This window comes from Microtus oregoni, unplaced genomic scaffold (genome assembly GCF_018167655.1).
Source record: "Microtus oregoni isolate MIOR12 unplaced genomic scaffold, Mior012 000003F_ref0000135, whole genome shotgun sequence".
In the NCBI taxonomy this organism is placed as follows: Eukaryota; Metazoa; Chordata; class Mammalia; order Rodentia; family Cricetidae; genus Microtus; species Microtus oregoni.
Window position 1 is genome coordinate 55,562,871 of NW_024543062.1, and position 17,111 is coordinate 55,579,981.

General features: G+C 44.0%; 1 protein-coding gene across 2 annotated transcripts in view; it reads left to right on the forward strand.

The window, feature by feature from the left end:
• Positions 1-8,211: 8,211 nt before the first annotated feature.
• Positions 8,212-17,111, forward strand: part of Slc35f5 (solute carrier family 35 member F5) — a 33,950-nt gene continuing 25,050 nt past the window's right edge. The window contains exons 1-5 of one of the 2 annotated variants that reach the window (XM_041649129.1): positions 8,212-8,487; positions 9,490-9,580; positions 9,709-9,850; positions 14,898-15,041; positions 16,161-16,223. In XM_041649129.1, the coding sequence (XP_041505063.1) occupies positions 8,448-8,487; positions 9,490-9,580; positions 9,709-9,850; positions 14,898-15,041; positions 16,161-16,223 (480 nt within the window). In that variant the 5' untranslated portion in view covers positions 8,212-8,447. The remainder of the gene's footprint in view (positions 8,488-9,489; positions 9,581-9,708; positions 9,851-14,897; positions 15,042-16,160; positions 16,224-17,111) is intronic. The other variant, XM_041649128.1, reaches the window with a different exon arrangement.

Below are 17,111 nucleotides of genomic sequence, written 5' to 3' on the forward strand. Positions count from 1 at the left end.
GGGATCATATCATAATTCTAATTTAAAAGTTTTGAGGAACCTAAATTCTATCTTCCATAAGGCTTTCATCTATTTACACTCTCAATAATGATGTATAAGAGTTTCCTTCTAGGGGCTGGAGAGATGGCTCAGTGGTTAAGAGCATTGCCTGCTCTTCCAAAGGTCCTGAGTTCAATTCCCAGTAACCACATGGTGGCTCACAACCATCTGTAATGGGGTCTGGTGCCCTCTTCTGGCCTGCAGGCATACAAACAGAATATTGTAATGTTATATATATATATATATATATATATATATATATATATATATATATATAGAGAGAGAGAGAGAGAGAGAGAGAGAGAGAGAGAGCGCTTCCTTCTTGCCGGGTGGTGGTGGCGGCACACGCCTTTAATCTCAGGAGTCAGAGACAGGCAGATCTCTGTGAGTTTGAGGTGAGCCTGCCTCTACAGAGTTTCTGGGATAGGCTCCAAAGCTACAGAGAGACCCTGTCTCGTGAAACAAAACAAAACAGAACAAACAAAAAAAGAGCTTCCTTCTCTGTACAGTCCCAAAGTTGCCTTCTTTTTAAAACAATTTCATTTGAGGGATGGAAATAGAAAACACTATCCTGAGTGAGGTAAGCCAGACCCAAAAAGAGGAACATGGGATGTGCTCACTCATATTTGGTTTCTAGCCATAAATAAAGGACATTGAGCCTATAATTCGTGATCCTAGAGAAGCTAAATAAGAAGGTGAACCCAAAGAAAAACATATAGGCATCCTCCTGAATATTAACCTTCATCAGGCGATGAAAGGAGACAGAGACCCACATTGGAGCACCGGACTGAAATCTCAAGGTCCAAATCAGGAGCAGAAGGAGAGAGAGCACAAGCAAGGAACTCAGGACCGCGAGGGGTGCATCCACACACTGAGACAATGGGGATGTTCTATTGGGAACCCACCAAGGCCAGCTGGCCTGGGTCTGAAAAAGCGTGGGATAAAACCGGACTCGCTGAACATAGCAGACAATGAGGACTACTGAGAACTCAAGAACAATGGCAATGGGTTTTTGATCCTACTGCACGTACTGGCTTTGTGGGAGCCTAGGCAGTTTGGATGCTCACCTTACTAGGCCTGGATGGAGGTGGGTGGTCCTTGGACTTCCCACAGGTCAGGGAACGCTGATTGCTCTTCGATTTGATGAGGGAGGGGGACTTGATGGGGGAGGGGGAGGGAAATGGGAGGCGGTGGCGGGGAGGAGGCAGAAATCTTTAATAAATAAATAAATTTAAAAAAAAGAAAAAAAATTCATTTGATGTATATGATGAGGGCTTTTTCCTGCATGTATGAAAGTGTATCACACGCTTACAGTGCCCATGGAGGCCAAGAGGGTATCAGATCCCCTAGAACTGGAGTTACAGATGGCTGTGAGCTGCGATGTGGGTGCTGGGAACCAAACCTGGGTCCTCTGGAAGAGCATTAGTGCTCTTACCTGTTGAAACACTTCTTGAGACCCCATTTTGTCTTTTTGTATTAACTATTTGATGTATATGAAGTGCTATCTTACTGGGATCTTGCTTATTTGTTTTTTCCAGGGTAGGAACACACATGCTTTAGTGTGTAGATACCAGCAGACAGTTTCTGGGAGCCAGTAGTTACAACTTCACACAATATTTTTGAGACAAGGCCTCTTATTTCTGCCATGGTAAGTACTCCAGGCTAGCTGGCCTCCAAGTTTCCTGGTGATTCTCTTCTCTGTGCTGGGATTACAGACACTAGCCATCCTATCTGGCTTTTTACAGGGTTTCTTGTGATTAAACTCAGGTTGTCTGGTGTTTGTGGCAAGTACTTTTATGTGCTGAGCCACTGCTCTGGCCCTTACCTGCTTTTAATTGTATTTCCCTAATGGTTAGTGGCTTTGACAATTTTTTCATTTATTTGTTGAGCATTTATGTGTCTTGAGAAAATGTCTATTTATCGTCTCTAGCTCAGCAAATACCACCCTGACTTGATAGTAAGTTTTGTTGGTATGATTTCCTTGAGGCCAGGTCCAAGGGTGCTCCCACAATATCACCATGCTGCTCAACTTTGAGTGGACACTTGGTAAAGTCTGCTTTACTTTTCTCACCAGCTGGGCACGGAACTTCACTGGTCAGAAGCATGCTTACAAGTGCACATCTCTTACTCCAAAGCCTGTAGGTTCTCATCGCGCACAGATTGCATCTCTAGACTCTGTTTTCGCATTTCTAGAGTACACTTTGGCCTCCCCAGGGAACACCTGACCAAGCTGATTTTTATTTGCTTCCCCACACACCCAGTCTGCTCTGCCAAACCAGTTTTATGACTCTTTGGCCACACCTTTTCTTCTTCCTCATACATTTTTTACCGACTTAAAAAACCACGTTCACCTTTACTAACATTGTGTCTCCATCGTTAAAGTCAAGCCAAGGCTGGTGAGGTTGCTCCGTGGTTGTTGTGTAAACCCTTCTCCTGGGGAGACACAGCATAAGCACACATATCTACTCATGCCAGATAGGGAACCAAAAATTGGTCAAAGTAATGATTCTATAAAAGCCCAACTTGGTGAAACAATGAGATATTAGGGTTATTTATATGATATGAGTGAGGTGTTACTTACAGGATTAGAGAACACCCACTAAGAAGCCCACCTCAACATGCTGACCACTCACAGAAGCTGCAGCCCTGGACCTGCAGGCAGCTCAACAGGTCCCAGCTCAGCTGGTCAGTCTCCTCCCCCAGCCATTGTTTACTGCTTCTCTAACCTTGAGGAGGGGCATTCCAGATTCCTGTAAGCTTGGTCTTCCCCAGACCAGGAGGTGTGTTTACTTCCTGAGTCTCCTGAATCTCTCCCCCACTTCCTGCTGGGAATATTTCTACTTGGAGGAAATTTCTATACAGCAATGGTAGAACGCTTGGGCTGCATGCTTAAGACCCTAGGTTCAAGTCCCAGAAACACACACACCCCAAGTTCATATACAGAAACATATCTTGCACTGATTAGAGATACCTAGTCTATGTACCTATGCACTGTGTGTGTGCACGCACATATACATTACACGCACGCGCGCACACACACACACACACACACACACACACACACACACTTACAGTGCCATTTTATCCAGCCATAAAGGATGAAATCATGTCATTTTTAGGAAAGCAGATGAGTCTGGGGACCGTCATTTGAAGTGAAGTGAGTCAGACTCATAAAGACAAGAATCATATGTTTTCTCTTACTGTGGAAGTTAAAATAAAATATTTGTATGCAAGATGTGAACGTGAGAGGGAGACCATGTGGGGGCAGGAAGAAAACCAGTGGGGAAGGTGGTACAAGAAAGGGTAAGGACTGGCGAAGTGAGCAAAGTAGAGAGACACAGATCTAGATCTGAAAAACCCACAGGCTTACTTCTCCTGCTTGCCCAAAGCCTTCACAGAATTTGAGGGCTTTATTGCGTACAATTACAATTCATACTCAAGGTATCTAAGAACAGCCCAAGTTCATGGAGTCTGTTGCAATGTGTCATTTACCCTTATAATGCAATACGCTTCATGTTTTAAAAGAAATATCATATAAGCAATGCACGTGTTTTCTAAAGATAGGTGATTTTCATTTAATCACTTAATCATACCTCAGAAGCAAATCAAATAAACTGACACTTCTCTAGTCAGTCATGTGCTCTGCATGCCCGGTAGGTGCCGCAGAAAGTATGGCGTCACACAGTCGACACAGGGGAGAGGCTGAATGTGCTGACAGATCCTAGCCAGGACCCATGTAGTAACAAGACTGACCCACCACCTCTGCACCAACCAGAACATACAGTAACAGTATCTGCAACAAATCAATGCCAGGAGGCCAGGAGTCAACAAATAACTGCCAGCTTCCCTAGATGTTTCATGTCCACTTAGACTAGACTAGAGAAGGTCAATCACACACCCCTGGCCAACTTGTTTGTATGCTTGCTTTTAATAACTGGCGCCCAACTAATGGCATCCCTGGCTTAGAGGGCATACCTGCATCTTTTGTTGTTGTTGTTGTTGTTTTGTTTTTTTTTTTTAATTTTCGAGACAGGGTTTCTCCGTAGGTTTTTTTGGTTCCTGTCCTGGAACTAGCTCTTGTAGACCAGGCTCACCTTGAACTCACAGAGATCCACCTGCCTCTGCCTCCTGAGTGCTGGGATTAAAGGCGTGCGCCACCACTGCCCGGCATACATACCTGCATCTTTTCCCACTACTACCAAAGCTTTCTCCCTGCCTTGCTTGATTTGAGTCACTGCCAAATACAGGTGATGCTGGCTGGCTGACTGGCTGGAACAAGCCTAAATACAAGTGGACCCTTTAGCATTCCTGGGTGTTAGGAATATTTCCTAAGGCGAACTCCCTGCTGACGCAAAATTTCCAATCAAGCCAAATCAAAACAAACCGAATTAAGAAATATGCAGGTTTAATGGGAGTTCTGCACTCTAGGGTGGCCCCGAAGGGGAACGGGGAAGCCACGGAAACACGACCCCCCCCCCCAAGGAAGAAAGGGAGACCACATCTTCCTCTTTCAGGAGATCACTTAAATACCCTGGGGAGTGGTCCAGGGGTCAGAACCTGGCCTGCTGGGATTTGGAGTCCAGACAAGGCCTGGGGGCTGGGATAGATGCGAGGGGCTGGGGCCTATGCTCCCAACTTGACACTGGGGGTCTGGTTCCACTCATATACCAAACTCTGAGAAGACTTACGTCCCACACACATCTATTATTTGCACAGAGTTACCTTCACCGTCTTTAAATAATTTCTCTATTATTTATAGTACCTAATACAAAGTAAATGCGGTGTAGTTTTTCTGTATTTGTGTGTGCAGGTCATGAATGTACAATCACTTGTGCTCACAGGAGTGTGTATGTGTTTACATGGAGGTTGGAGGACAACTTTGGGTCTTATTCCCCAGGTGGAACTCTTTTATTTTATGTGTATGAATGTTCTGCCTGTATGAATTTATATGAACCAAGTGCATGCCAGAAGAGAATGTTTGATACCCTGAAATTGGAGCGGCAGTTGTGAGTTGCCATGTGAGTGCTGGGAATTGAACGTAGATCTTCTGGGAGAGCAATAGTTTCCACTAAGCCGTCTCTCTGCTTCCCCATTTAGTTTTTTGACACAGGGTCTTTTACTGGCCTGGAATATGCTGAATGGGTTATGCTGGCTGACCAGAGAACCACAGGGATCTGTCTGTCTCTGCCTTCCCAGCACTATGGTTATGAGTGTGCTACCACCCACCCTTAGCCTTTTCTTTTTCAAATGTGCGTTCTGGGAGATAGAACTTGGGTCCTCGCGCTTGCATACATGCCAGGTAGTTTTGCCCACTAACTTGTCTTTCTAGCAATATAAACAGTTTCCATATCACACTGCTTAAGTGAAAATGACAAGAATGTTCTTCACATGTTCAATACAGGTGCCCGTTTTCTGATCATTTCTATCTGTGGCTAGTTAAATCATATAACCTAGAGGGACAAGGATGGTCAATATCTCCACTTCTTTACATATAGGTGTTCACTTATTTCCAATGTCTAAGAGTAGAATCATCTGTAATTTCCTAGGCCTCAAACTTAAATTATAGCTTTTGAGAGAGACGGACGTACTTGAGAATCAGGGAGGGACTAGGCTGGACACACATGAATTTCATTTTTTTTATGGCACAAATACTTTGGGGGGATTGCATTCACTAGACTGCACTTTTGGGGATGTTTTCAAAGGTGTCACAGTCAATATCTGACGGATCTTAATCAACTATAATCGATTTCATAGGGCCTTTTAGAGAGATCAGCTCTGAGAAGTGAAAAGTAAATTAATAGAAAGATCAAATCTGTGAAACTAGAAAAAGAGCTACAAGCAGATAGGAATGGAGACAGGAAAGGAATTATTTACTGAAATGATCAAGAAGCAGTAGGACGCTCAAGTTCATTTAAGGAATATTGATTACCAGCTCATTGATTGGTGCTATTTTGTACACGGTGGAGAACAGAACAAAAATCCTTGCTGTTGTAGGATTAATATTTGAAAGCATGCCAATAGGATTTGGGGAGAAGGGAAAGGCAATGATATATGTTTCTATGACTTCTCTGCCATATAATTAAGAGATGGGGAACTGGTCAGGAATGGTGGTATATGCATGGTGGTGCCAGTTACTCTATAGAAGGAAGGTCCCCTTGAGCCCAGCAATTTGAGAACAGCCGTAGGCAGATGTTAGAAATGGTAGTGACCTTGCCTAGTGTGTGCAAACTCTAAGTTTGATCTCTAAGTCTTTGAGGGAAACAAAGAAACAAACAACCATCATTCTCTGTCTTACTGCTCTGAGAAAGGATCTCTTACTGAATTCGAAGAGTCTGGCAACCAGCAAGCAGTGATCCTCTTGTCTGCCTCCCATAGTGCTAGGGTTACAAATGTGCACATGACCAAACCCAGCTCTTTACATGGGTGCTAGGGATCTGAACCCAGGACCTCATGCACAATAAGGACTTTTTAACCCACAATGTTCTCTCTGCTCCAGCAACGAGTTTCTCCACGACTGGAAGTGTTTACTGCCTATCATTTCTGAGAATCTGAGCAGGTAACAATGTTCGCCTTATTTTAGTCACTAGACTATGAAGACAAAAAGAGAAGGGATGAACTACTTTATGACTACATGAGCAAGAAAATTTTATTTCTTTGCCTCATTTGAAAAAAATGTTAATAATGCAATTCTGGTTATGAAAGCCTAAAGTCCCGTGTTTGTTTTCTAAATACAAATCAGGATGCTGGCAAACTTTTCTTTCTTATGGGAGCTTCAAGGTCCTCTGAAGCATGATTAATAAAAGCTCAGGGACTGAAATTGGGGTTCAACCTAAAGATCTGAAAAGCAAAGCAGCCAGCTTTTATCTCAACCCCAGTCCGAAAAAAGCAACCCTTCCTCCAGGAAATCTCAGAATGAGACTGTGACTGAGAGCTGTCTCTCCTGTTTTATAATCCTTTTAGGGCTGGGATTAAAGGCAGGCGCCGCCCAGCTGGCTTCTATGGTAACTAGTGTGGCTAATGGGATGAAAGGTGTGTGTTACCACTGCCTGGTCTGTAAGGCTGACCAGTGAGGACTGTTTTACTGTCCCGATCCCCAGGCAAGCTTTATTTATTAAAATACTATTGAAATGCTACTACAATACTTAAAAATAAAAACAAAATCTCATTCTTTAGTTAGGCTAGCATTTGTACGTTCTTCCTATGTGCCAAAGGTTGACTCGAACCCTTTCTATTAGATAATTTCTTTAGGGTAAACACACACACACACACACACACACACACACACACACAGTGAGGCACTGACATCCTTTGCCTTTTTGGATGAAGAAAACGAGGGTCAGGGAGATGAGTAACTTGGTTTAGACAACTTCTAACTCCGAGAATGAAGATCCAGTTTACGCACAAAACGATCCAGGTATTCAAAGCGTGCCAAGCCACTCAGCCTGTCGTTTGCAAGAAATACTGGGAGTACGCTTCCTAAATTTTGGAGGAAATGCTGCAGCCAACTTTCGCTTCAGGGTGTGGCTATGGAGATGTCTGGCCGCCTTGTCAGTGCTGGACTTTCCCTTAGACACCTCCGCCCGCTTCCCTCCGCTCTTCTCCTGTCTCTCTTCCTTCGCGTCACCGTTACGTCTCCCTGCAAGAAGCCTGCTCGCTGCTGGAGTCCACATTAGCATTACAGCAACCCGAAGAAGAGCCCCTAGCTGGTCTGAAGTCGCGCCCAGCGTGACGTAACCCGTGCGCCTGACGTCCTAGTGCAGGGGGGCGTGGCCGCAGTTGCTGACTGGGCCGGGGCGGGGCCGGCTCGGCTGCTGGGGGCGGGGCCCTGGGCTGACCACCCAGGCCTAGGGCAGGGATTGTCAACTGGGGGAGGGACCGAGATGAGCGTGTGGGCGGGGCTTAGTCGGTCGACTCGCTGAGTGGTGGGGAGGACGTCACCCCGTTGGTGGATAAGCGGGGGGCCTTTCTGCCGGGGTTGGGCAGGTTCGCTGTCCAGGGGCGGCAGATCTTCTAGCAGCCTTGCCGAGCTAATTGTTGGGGGTGGGTCTACAGTTCGGGGGTGGGGCCTGGCCGACTGACGGCCTGGGGGCGGGGCCTGCTGCTTGGCCAGCAGTGGGCAGGGCTTGTTTGGCCAGAAATGGGCGTGGCCTGTCTGGCTGACCGGCCGGGGGCGGGGCCTTGGCCTCGGCTGCAATCCGGGCCTCCAGGCCTGTCGCTGCCCGCGCAGTCCGGTGTCCTAGGTCACTCCCCTCTGTCCCGGCCGAGAGCTGGCCTGACTGACAGCCGCTGCCCGGCGCCGAGGGCCAGCGCGGCTTCTGAAGTTGGGCCCGCCGCGCGGCGAGATGCGCGTGTCTCTGCGTGCGGTGTGAGGCGGCGGCGCTGGGTGGCGGGCCGGGCCGGGGCCGCTCATGGTGCCGCCACGACTCCAGCGAGGGGCAGGAAGGCCAGGTAGGCGGCGGGCTGGCGGGCGTCTGCGGTCACGGTGAACGGGTCAGAGTCCTCTCGCCCCTCGCGAAGCTGGCTACACGCTTGGTTTCCCCCGTCTTTTTCTCACCAAGGGGAGGCTTCCCTGTCCCAGCTGTTTTCCGTCGTCCTCTGGGACTGCAGCCGGGCTGTAGTGACCAGGCGGGTGGGGAGCCAGGACGATCATCGTCCTCACGTGAGCTGAGTGGAACCTCGCGCATCACTTCCTGTCAGCGAGCCAAATCCACTGGAGATGGGCTGTGGACACTTTCTGGTGCACGCACGCGTGTCTAGACTGCCTGCGGGCGAATGTTCTGAAGGGAGAACCGAGGGAGTTCTGTTTACCAGACTTCGAGGATCTGTTTATGGCACTCGTAAAAGTGCCATATGTTGAACGTTGCTTTTTTGCCTGCCTGTTACCCAGGACCTCTTTGGGTGTAATTTTTTTGGGGGGTGGGGTGGGCGGGGAAGGGCTTCAAACTCGCGATGTTTGAAGGTAGCCAAGGGTAACCTTGAATTTCTTATCTTCCTGCCTTACCTGCACGCTCCACCACACCTGATTTATGCAGTGCTGGGAATGAATTTAGGGCTTTAGCCTGTTGGGCAACCCGTACTACCAACTGAACTACACCCCATCCTGGTTTTTTGTTTGTTTGTTTTGTTGTTATTTTGTGAAGAGGTCTTTCGCCCCCCTTGCTTGGCCTTGAACACACTAGGCATTCTGACTGACCTTGAACTTCTAATTTTCCTGCCCCTCCCCCAATTCCCAAGTGCTGGGATTATAGTTCTGTGCCATTTTGTCCAGTTTGGGAAGGGGTTGGGATGGAAACCAGACCAGACCATCGTGCATGCTAGGCTAGCATCCTGCTACTGAGCTACATGCCCAGAGTGTGGCTCATTTTGATCATCTTTGAAGGTGAAGAATGAAAAAGATGTGATCTTACACTGGAAATTTTCCTAAGCATGGTTTCTGTGGTGTTGTTTCAGGGGGTCTGAGTTCTGCACCTCCATTTAGACTGAGATCTGTCAGGTTTGCAGGCATTGCGTTTGAGGAGCTCAGAGAAGCCCTGGCAACAAGGTAAATTCTACATTTCGCCCTGAGCATTCGCTAGCAAGTGTCTCTTGTTTCTGTGTACCAGATTTCTGATTTTCGTGTGGTTCTTTTAAAAGGGACTCTAATGAGATTTCTGTTTTCTAAACTAACAGACTGCAAATGGTTTGTGTGTTTATCATGAACCGTGTGAATTCCCAGAACAGTGGCTTCAGTCAGCGCAGGCGAATGGCCCTGGGGATAGTGATTCTCCTGCTGGTTGATGTGATTTGGGTGGCGTCTTCAGAGCTCACCTCGGTATGTATTTCTTTACCAATAGTTACATTGTGATAGTGTTAACCAGTAATATTTTGCTAGTGACAGGGTTGCATTTAGGACAACAACCAGTGTCAGCCTGTTGTATTTCTCCATTATTGTCTCATGCATCTAAAATCAGTATTTTAGGTGTTGTTGAGTGTTTTGTTTTTCTTTGATACTATATTAGTGTCATTTCAAGTGAAAACTGGGATGATGCTCTTGGTTATTTCCTAAAGTTACAAAAGCTTTGTATGTGTACATGTTTGTGTCTCTATGTATGCCCTTGTGTGTACACATGCCCATAGATGCTGGAGGGGCTTCTGAATGCCTGGAACTAAAGTTACAGGCAATTGTGGGCCACACAACATGGGTGCTGGGGATTAAATTCCGAAGGAACAGTAAACTCTTTGAACTATGGAGCCATTTCTTACAGCCCTATCTATCTGCAGTTTTCTTACATTTGTAGGGAGCATTACCCAGAGTATATTTTCTTACTGTGTAAAGATGTCTTTTTAAAATCAAAATTGAATTTATTTTTTCATAAATATTATTTTTCTAATGAGCAAACATGAAGGGACAGTCTTTCACCATCTAGTAGAAAGTAGGAATACTTGTGTCTGGGTGTGTAACTCAGTAGAGCACTTGCCACACGTGAATACATTTGAAAAGGAGAGTGTTATTGGAAAAAGTAAACATGAGTTATCCATTTAAGTTTCATGTTCAAGTCACTGTTATTCACACTGGTGAATCCACATTTATTGCTGATTCACACATTTTTATGAAATTCCCCATGTATGATTGGCTGAAGCTAAGCTTTGTGTTAATTGTTGTCTCCTTGGTAGTACTGTGGTACCTAGAGTTTGTAAGTCAATTTTACTGTGTATTTGTATACTTCTATTGGGTTAGTGATCTTAGTAAGAAGACAACTTTTTAAAATAATATTTACATTCACTGATGTACTTACGTATTTAGAGTGTGTGTGTATGCATGTGCCATGACACCCATGTGAAAATCAGTGGACAGCTTGTGCGTGTTAGTTCTCTCCTTCCGCTGTGTGGGTCCAGGGGATTAGAGTCACACTGCCAGGCTTGGCAGCAGGTGCCGTTACCCGCTGGCCATCCTGCTCTCACACTTTCCTCTTCAGAAGTCCTCACAGAGGACTCAGATATTGCAGGATAGACCCAAGAGGAATCTCAAGTTTTTACAGTGAACTTAAATGTCAGGATAGGCCATTTGATATCCTGGATCTCATGTCACAGCTCACTAAAGAGTTGGGGTTCTGTCTTGTGAGGAAATAAATTTTTGCCCTTCTGGGATTAGGCTCTGGCGGAACGCCACAGGCCCCGTGTATTTCACTCAAAAACTCCATGTAACCTTTTGTAATATTAACATCCCATAATTTCGCTTTAGAGGAATCTCCTTAATGTTTACACGGCCCTAAACATAACTTTTAAATTTTGCAGTATTAAATTGTTTTGTTTATCAGGTAATAAGCTTTAGAACAAAGCTGGGCATGGTGGCACATGCCTTTAAATCCCAGCACTCAGGAGGCGAGGCAGGTAGATCTCTGTGAGTTCTCAGGCCAGCGTGGTCTAGTAGTCAGTTCCAGCCACAGCAAAACTCTTACTCCCCCCACCCCTGTCCACCCCCAAAAGAAAGGATTTAGTACAAGGAAATATTAGATTAAGTCATAATGTAGCAATTCACATCTAAAGGTTAAAAAAGTTCCACCAAGTTATTTCTGGCAGTTATTTTGCTGTCTGTGTGTATTGAAGCATTATATTGTGCACAGTAAATATATTTTAGGGTGGTTTGTTTGTTCAGTTTTTAGTATATTCTTTTTTTTTTGTTTTTCTAGACAGGGTTTCTCTGTGGTTTTGGTTCCTGTCCTGGAACTAGCTCTTGTAGACCAGGCTGGTCTCGAACTCACAGAGATCCGCCTGCCTCTGCCTCCCGAGTGCTGGGATTAAAGGCGTGCACCACCACCGCCCGGCCTTAGTATATTCTTTTAACAGGTTCTCCCTGTGTAGCCCAGGTTGATCTGGAGCTCACAGTGTAGCCCAGCTAACTTCTCTTAGGTGCTGTGCACTGTATGTGTGTACCACTGTGTGTGTGTGAACCACAGTATGTGTGTACCACTGTGTGTGTGTACCACTGTGCACAGCTGTTGTTTTCATTTGCCAGTTATACGTCAGTGGAGCTAGAAAAGAAATCAGTTCTTTTTTTTTTTTTTTTGTGTGTGTGTGGTTTTTCGAGACAGGGTTTCTCTGTGGTTTTGGAGCCTGTCCTGGAACTAGCTCTTGTAGACCAGGCTGGTCTCGAACTCACAGAGATCCTCCTGCCTCTGCCTCCCGAGTGCTGGGATTAAAGGCGTGCGCCACCACCGCCTGGCTAAGAAATCAGTTCTTAAACACATAACATGCTTTAGTGAAAAAATGTATGACTTTGTCATCTTAGAGCATGTGGCAGAGGTTTATGTCTTCAGCCAGGCAAACGTATCAGACTTTGAGACAGTGTTTGCCTACAAGCAGGAGGGCCAGAGTTTGAATCCTGAGGACCTATGAAAACCTAGGCAGGTGCGATGGCTTCCCATAATCCCAGCACTCAGGAGACAGAGGCCGGGATCCCCAGGACTAGCTACAGGTTCAGGGAGAAACCTTGCCTCAATAAAGTAGACAGGAATGGAGAAAGATAATGTCACTTCAGGCATCTGCACACACACCTGTACACACATGCACACCACAGGCACACTACAGACACACTACAGACACATACACATGAAAAAAGGAGAGACCCACAGTGATATAATAAATCCTCATGATTCATCATTTTAACAGTGATCAATATTTCTAATCTCATCAACCATGTTCATAATGTGTTTCCTGGAATATTTTATGCAAATTATCACCACGTAAGTTCTTTCCTACTTATCTCACACTGAAGATCATATTGTTTTTATTTTAAAAATATAATTACTGCTATTAACATTTCTAACAAAATTAACTATAATTCATTAAGATCACCTGATTACCAGTTCATTTTTCTTGCTGTATCAAAGGTCACACAACTCAGCTAGGATCTAAACAAGGATCCACATTGCCATGCTTTGTTGTACCTTTGAGACATATGCCACTCCCCTTTTTCTTTCTTCTCCTTTGTGTACTGGAGAAACTGGGTCATTTGTCCTGTGAGACATATGACCTCCTTGGTCTTGCTGATTGCTTCCTTATCCTTTCAGCTAACTTGTTCTTTCAGTTTGTATAAAATGTAGTTAGGTATAAAGTCTTGATTTAGGTTCAGTTTTTAGGCAAGAATATCTTGGTAGTACTAGGTACTTTCTGTGACATCGGGGCAGGAGGCATATGTCTGCACAGCTGTTTTGGGTGATGCCAGTTTAAGTAGTATAAAGTTCATCACCTGATCAGTGGGATGGTTCGTGAGATGGTTCATTGGATAGAGGTGCTTGCCACTAAGCCCAGCTGCCTGAGTTTGAGCTCAGAGGCGCCTGTAATAAATCGAAAGAACCAACTCCTACAAGCTGTTGACTGACCACTACACTCACACACATACACACACACTCAACCCCCATACAAAATAAATAAATAATTAAAAATAAAACTTCTCACCAACCTCATAGTTGAATATCTCTGTGTAATGATTGCTCTGAGAGATTTGTTTAGAATTTGCAGAATAGAGATTCTTCTAAGAACCATTTCTTCTATATTTTTTATATGGAATTTTTTTAGTGATAACTTTTCTACATCTATTGTTGGGTCATCCTAAAACATGGGTAATATATAAAATATTGGGAAAATCTTATTATTTCACCTCCTTTTACTTTAGAAAAGAATTATGAGGAACTTCTAGTGCTAACTGCCAACAAATCCCTTTTAGAACATTATAGCTCATGGGTTTTTACATATTTTATATGTTTGATATGTATCTCTAATCATTGTCATTACTGTGTTTTAAGCCTTACACTGCCCTAACTTTCATTAGTAGGAGGTTGGCTTCAGGTTGGCTCTGGGATCTTTCTCATATGACCTCAGCTTTATCTCATTTGCTTTCTGGCTACGATGCTTCGGGCTCGTCTTGTACGTATCTGTCCCCATCTGCAGATTTGGCCTTTGTCTCTGAGAGCTATGGTTTCTTCAGTGGGATATAGTCTAGGATCCTGTCTGGGTCTTGGAGCTCCTATTCCTTCTGACTTGTCATCTTTCTAGGTGCATGTAACTGGGTTTTGTTGCTGTTGTTGTTTCCTAGGAGACAAAATAAAAATATGATAAGTTTTCACACCATTTAAAAGAAAATTACACATAAATATAGCTTCCTAATAACATTAACATTCATATTTTTGTTATATGCTAATCTGCTTTATTTTCTTCATGCCGTTTCTTCTGCTTGGCCTGATGAATCTTTGAAAGCCAGGTGTGGTGTGGTCATGGTGGTGTGCACTTGTAATCGCAGTGCTGGGGAAGCCGAGACAGGCAGCTCCCAGGGACTCGATGACCATTCTAGTCTACTCAGTGAGTTCTAGGCCCACGAGTGGCTATGTCTCATAATAGATGGATGGCTTTTGAAAGATGACACCAGCACACACGTTCCCCCCCTCCCAGACTATTTGGATAGCCTTTTTGAAAACTTCATACCCTAACCTGTTCTTTCTCTTGGGTACTTCCACAGCACCCTAAAGCTTCTGAATGGTACTTAGCACATTTCTTCGTATATGTGTCTCCCCAGGAGCAGGGAGGACAGTTTTATTTTTCTTCAGTCCCCAACGCAGGTATTTTTGCATAGCAGGTTTTCAATAGATATGTTGAAAAACCTGTTGTTGTTGTTTTTTTTTATGGTTGTTGCTGCTTCATTTGACAATATTCCCTCTTGTATGCAAGACACATGCAATATTCAGAGAGGAATTTAAAGTGTTTTATCTCTTTGATCTTTCCTCCCCTCATGGACTTGTGAAGAGATGACAAGATGGAGGTGTGCAGAAAGGTTTTAAAGCTCTTACGGTTGTCTGTATAAAATGTTACATTTTCCTCTGCAGTATGTCTTCACTCAGTACAACAAGCCGTTCTTCAGCACCTTTGCAAAAACATCCATGTTTGTTCTGTACCTCCTGGGCTTCATTATTTGGAAACCTTGGAGGCAACAGTGTACAAGAGGATTTCGAGGAAAACCTGCTGCTTTTGTAAGTTTTTAATTTTAAGTGTTATTTTTTGAGGTTTAGTGGTGTATCAGTTTTCTTAAAGTCAATTTTATTTTAAAATTTTTGGTTTTTAGTTTTTAAAGGCAGGGTTTCTCTGTGTAACAGCCCTGGCTGTCCTGGAACTCACTTTGTAGACCAGGCTGGTCTCAAACTCACAGAGATCCGCCTGCCCCTACCTCCAGAGTGCTGGGAATAAAGGGGAGCACCACTACTGCCTAGTTCTATTCATTCTTTAAAAAAACTTTTATTTCTTTTCATTGTTTAAAAATTATTTCTCTTTCTTCACTATTGTGGTAGACATATGTAACATTAAATTTTAGCCATTTCTTCCCCTTTTTATTATTGTAAAATATATATAATATCAAATTTATCCCTCAGACCGTTGTTGTTGTTGTGCAGTTCAGTGGCACTCAGTGCATTTGCTTTGCTGTGCACTGTCAATCTCTAGGAATTTTTATTGTTACAAACAGAAACTTTGTGTCCAATAAACAAGAATATATAGTATCTCCAACCTTTGAAATGTTCTTTAAATAAAGATTTATTAGAACATATGAAAGAAAAAAACATTCCTTGTCTCCCCTGCCCTAGTCCCCAGTAACCATGGTCTAATTTTCTGTTTGTTTCTGTTAATTTGTGTGGGTTTAAATAGTACTTTGTTGTTGGAATATCGGGGGTTATGAAATGGAATCATACCTTCACAGTGTTAAGTGGCTCCCAGAGTGTGGGCATGTCCCTGAGCTCGGTCTAGTCTCATGACAATACCAAAGGGTTGCTGTCTTCTTTCACTAACCCCTCTTCCTCTGCGAGTCTGAAATATTACAATAGCATAAGGGAAAGGGCTTGAGCTTTAGTCTTAGATGACTCACTGCAATTTTAATCTAGTAGCTACTACTTTGACGAAACAGCCAGCCTCAATTTCTTCATCAGGAGAGACAAGATAAAATCTATTCTTCATCACTGCACCCTTGGCATTGGTTACTGTTGTAGGGACAATAGTTAGATGCATAAATTTATTCTGGATTGTTGTGTTCATTTGAGCTGAGTATTCCTGCATGATAACATGAGTTTCTGTGAATTTGATGTCCTGTTCTCTGTACTTAGTTTGCAGACCCTGAAGGTTACTTTGCTGCTTGCACAGCAGACACGAGTGTGAGTAGTTCTTTGGTAAGTGCTGCCTTTCTTGTTCAGCCATAGCAGGAATAACCAGACAGCTGTGATGTCACCCGGTTGGATGAGAGAGATGGCTCCGCGTGTGTGCCTTCTGAGAGAGAACTGCTTTGCACTTCTTTTCCTTAGGGAGGCTCAGGGCCTAGGGGTAAGCAGACAGCTACCTGTGGGGAGAAAAGGAAGGGGGAAAGCTAGTTACAGAAGGAAAATAGTAAAGCCCAGGCCAGGCCTGTATCTCTACCAATTTTCAACTTAATGCTCATTATTATTACCATCTGGAAACCAGAATTGGTGCTTGACACTGAGAATAAGCCAATTGTTCGTCCACTTATTCTACACTGATTGCTTGCTGTAACATTCCTTTGTTATTTTGTATGTTTGTGTGTGCATGTGTGCCACGGCATGCATGCGGAGGTCAGAGGACAACTTTCTGCAGTCATTTATCTTTTCATCAGCTGAGTTCTGGGGATGGAACTTAGGTACCAGGCTTGTATGGCAAGTGACTTCCTTTACTTGCTGAACCATCTCACTGGTCCTTCTAATACAGGGTTTTAAAATATTGTACTATTGTTTGTTCATTTTTAAACTACATTGTGTGTCAGATGAGTTAGCAGGTTAATAAAGTGAGGACTTTATTAAACTTGGAGAAGAAGTTTGTTCTCTGCTATCTTAAGCATCAAGATGATGTAATGTCATTTGCTCTGCTCAGAATGCAAGGTGCTGACTAGTGTTCTAATAGCTTTTGCTTTTATCTCTAGGACTGATAAGTCAAATTGGGTTAGGCCAAATGCTATAATCAAAAGTTATATGTGTCAAGAAGACCATGTCAGTTGTTAGAACTCATGGACTTAGTTTTGTGAATATATTTTGTTTTCTGAACATGTT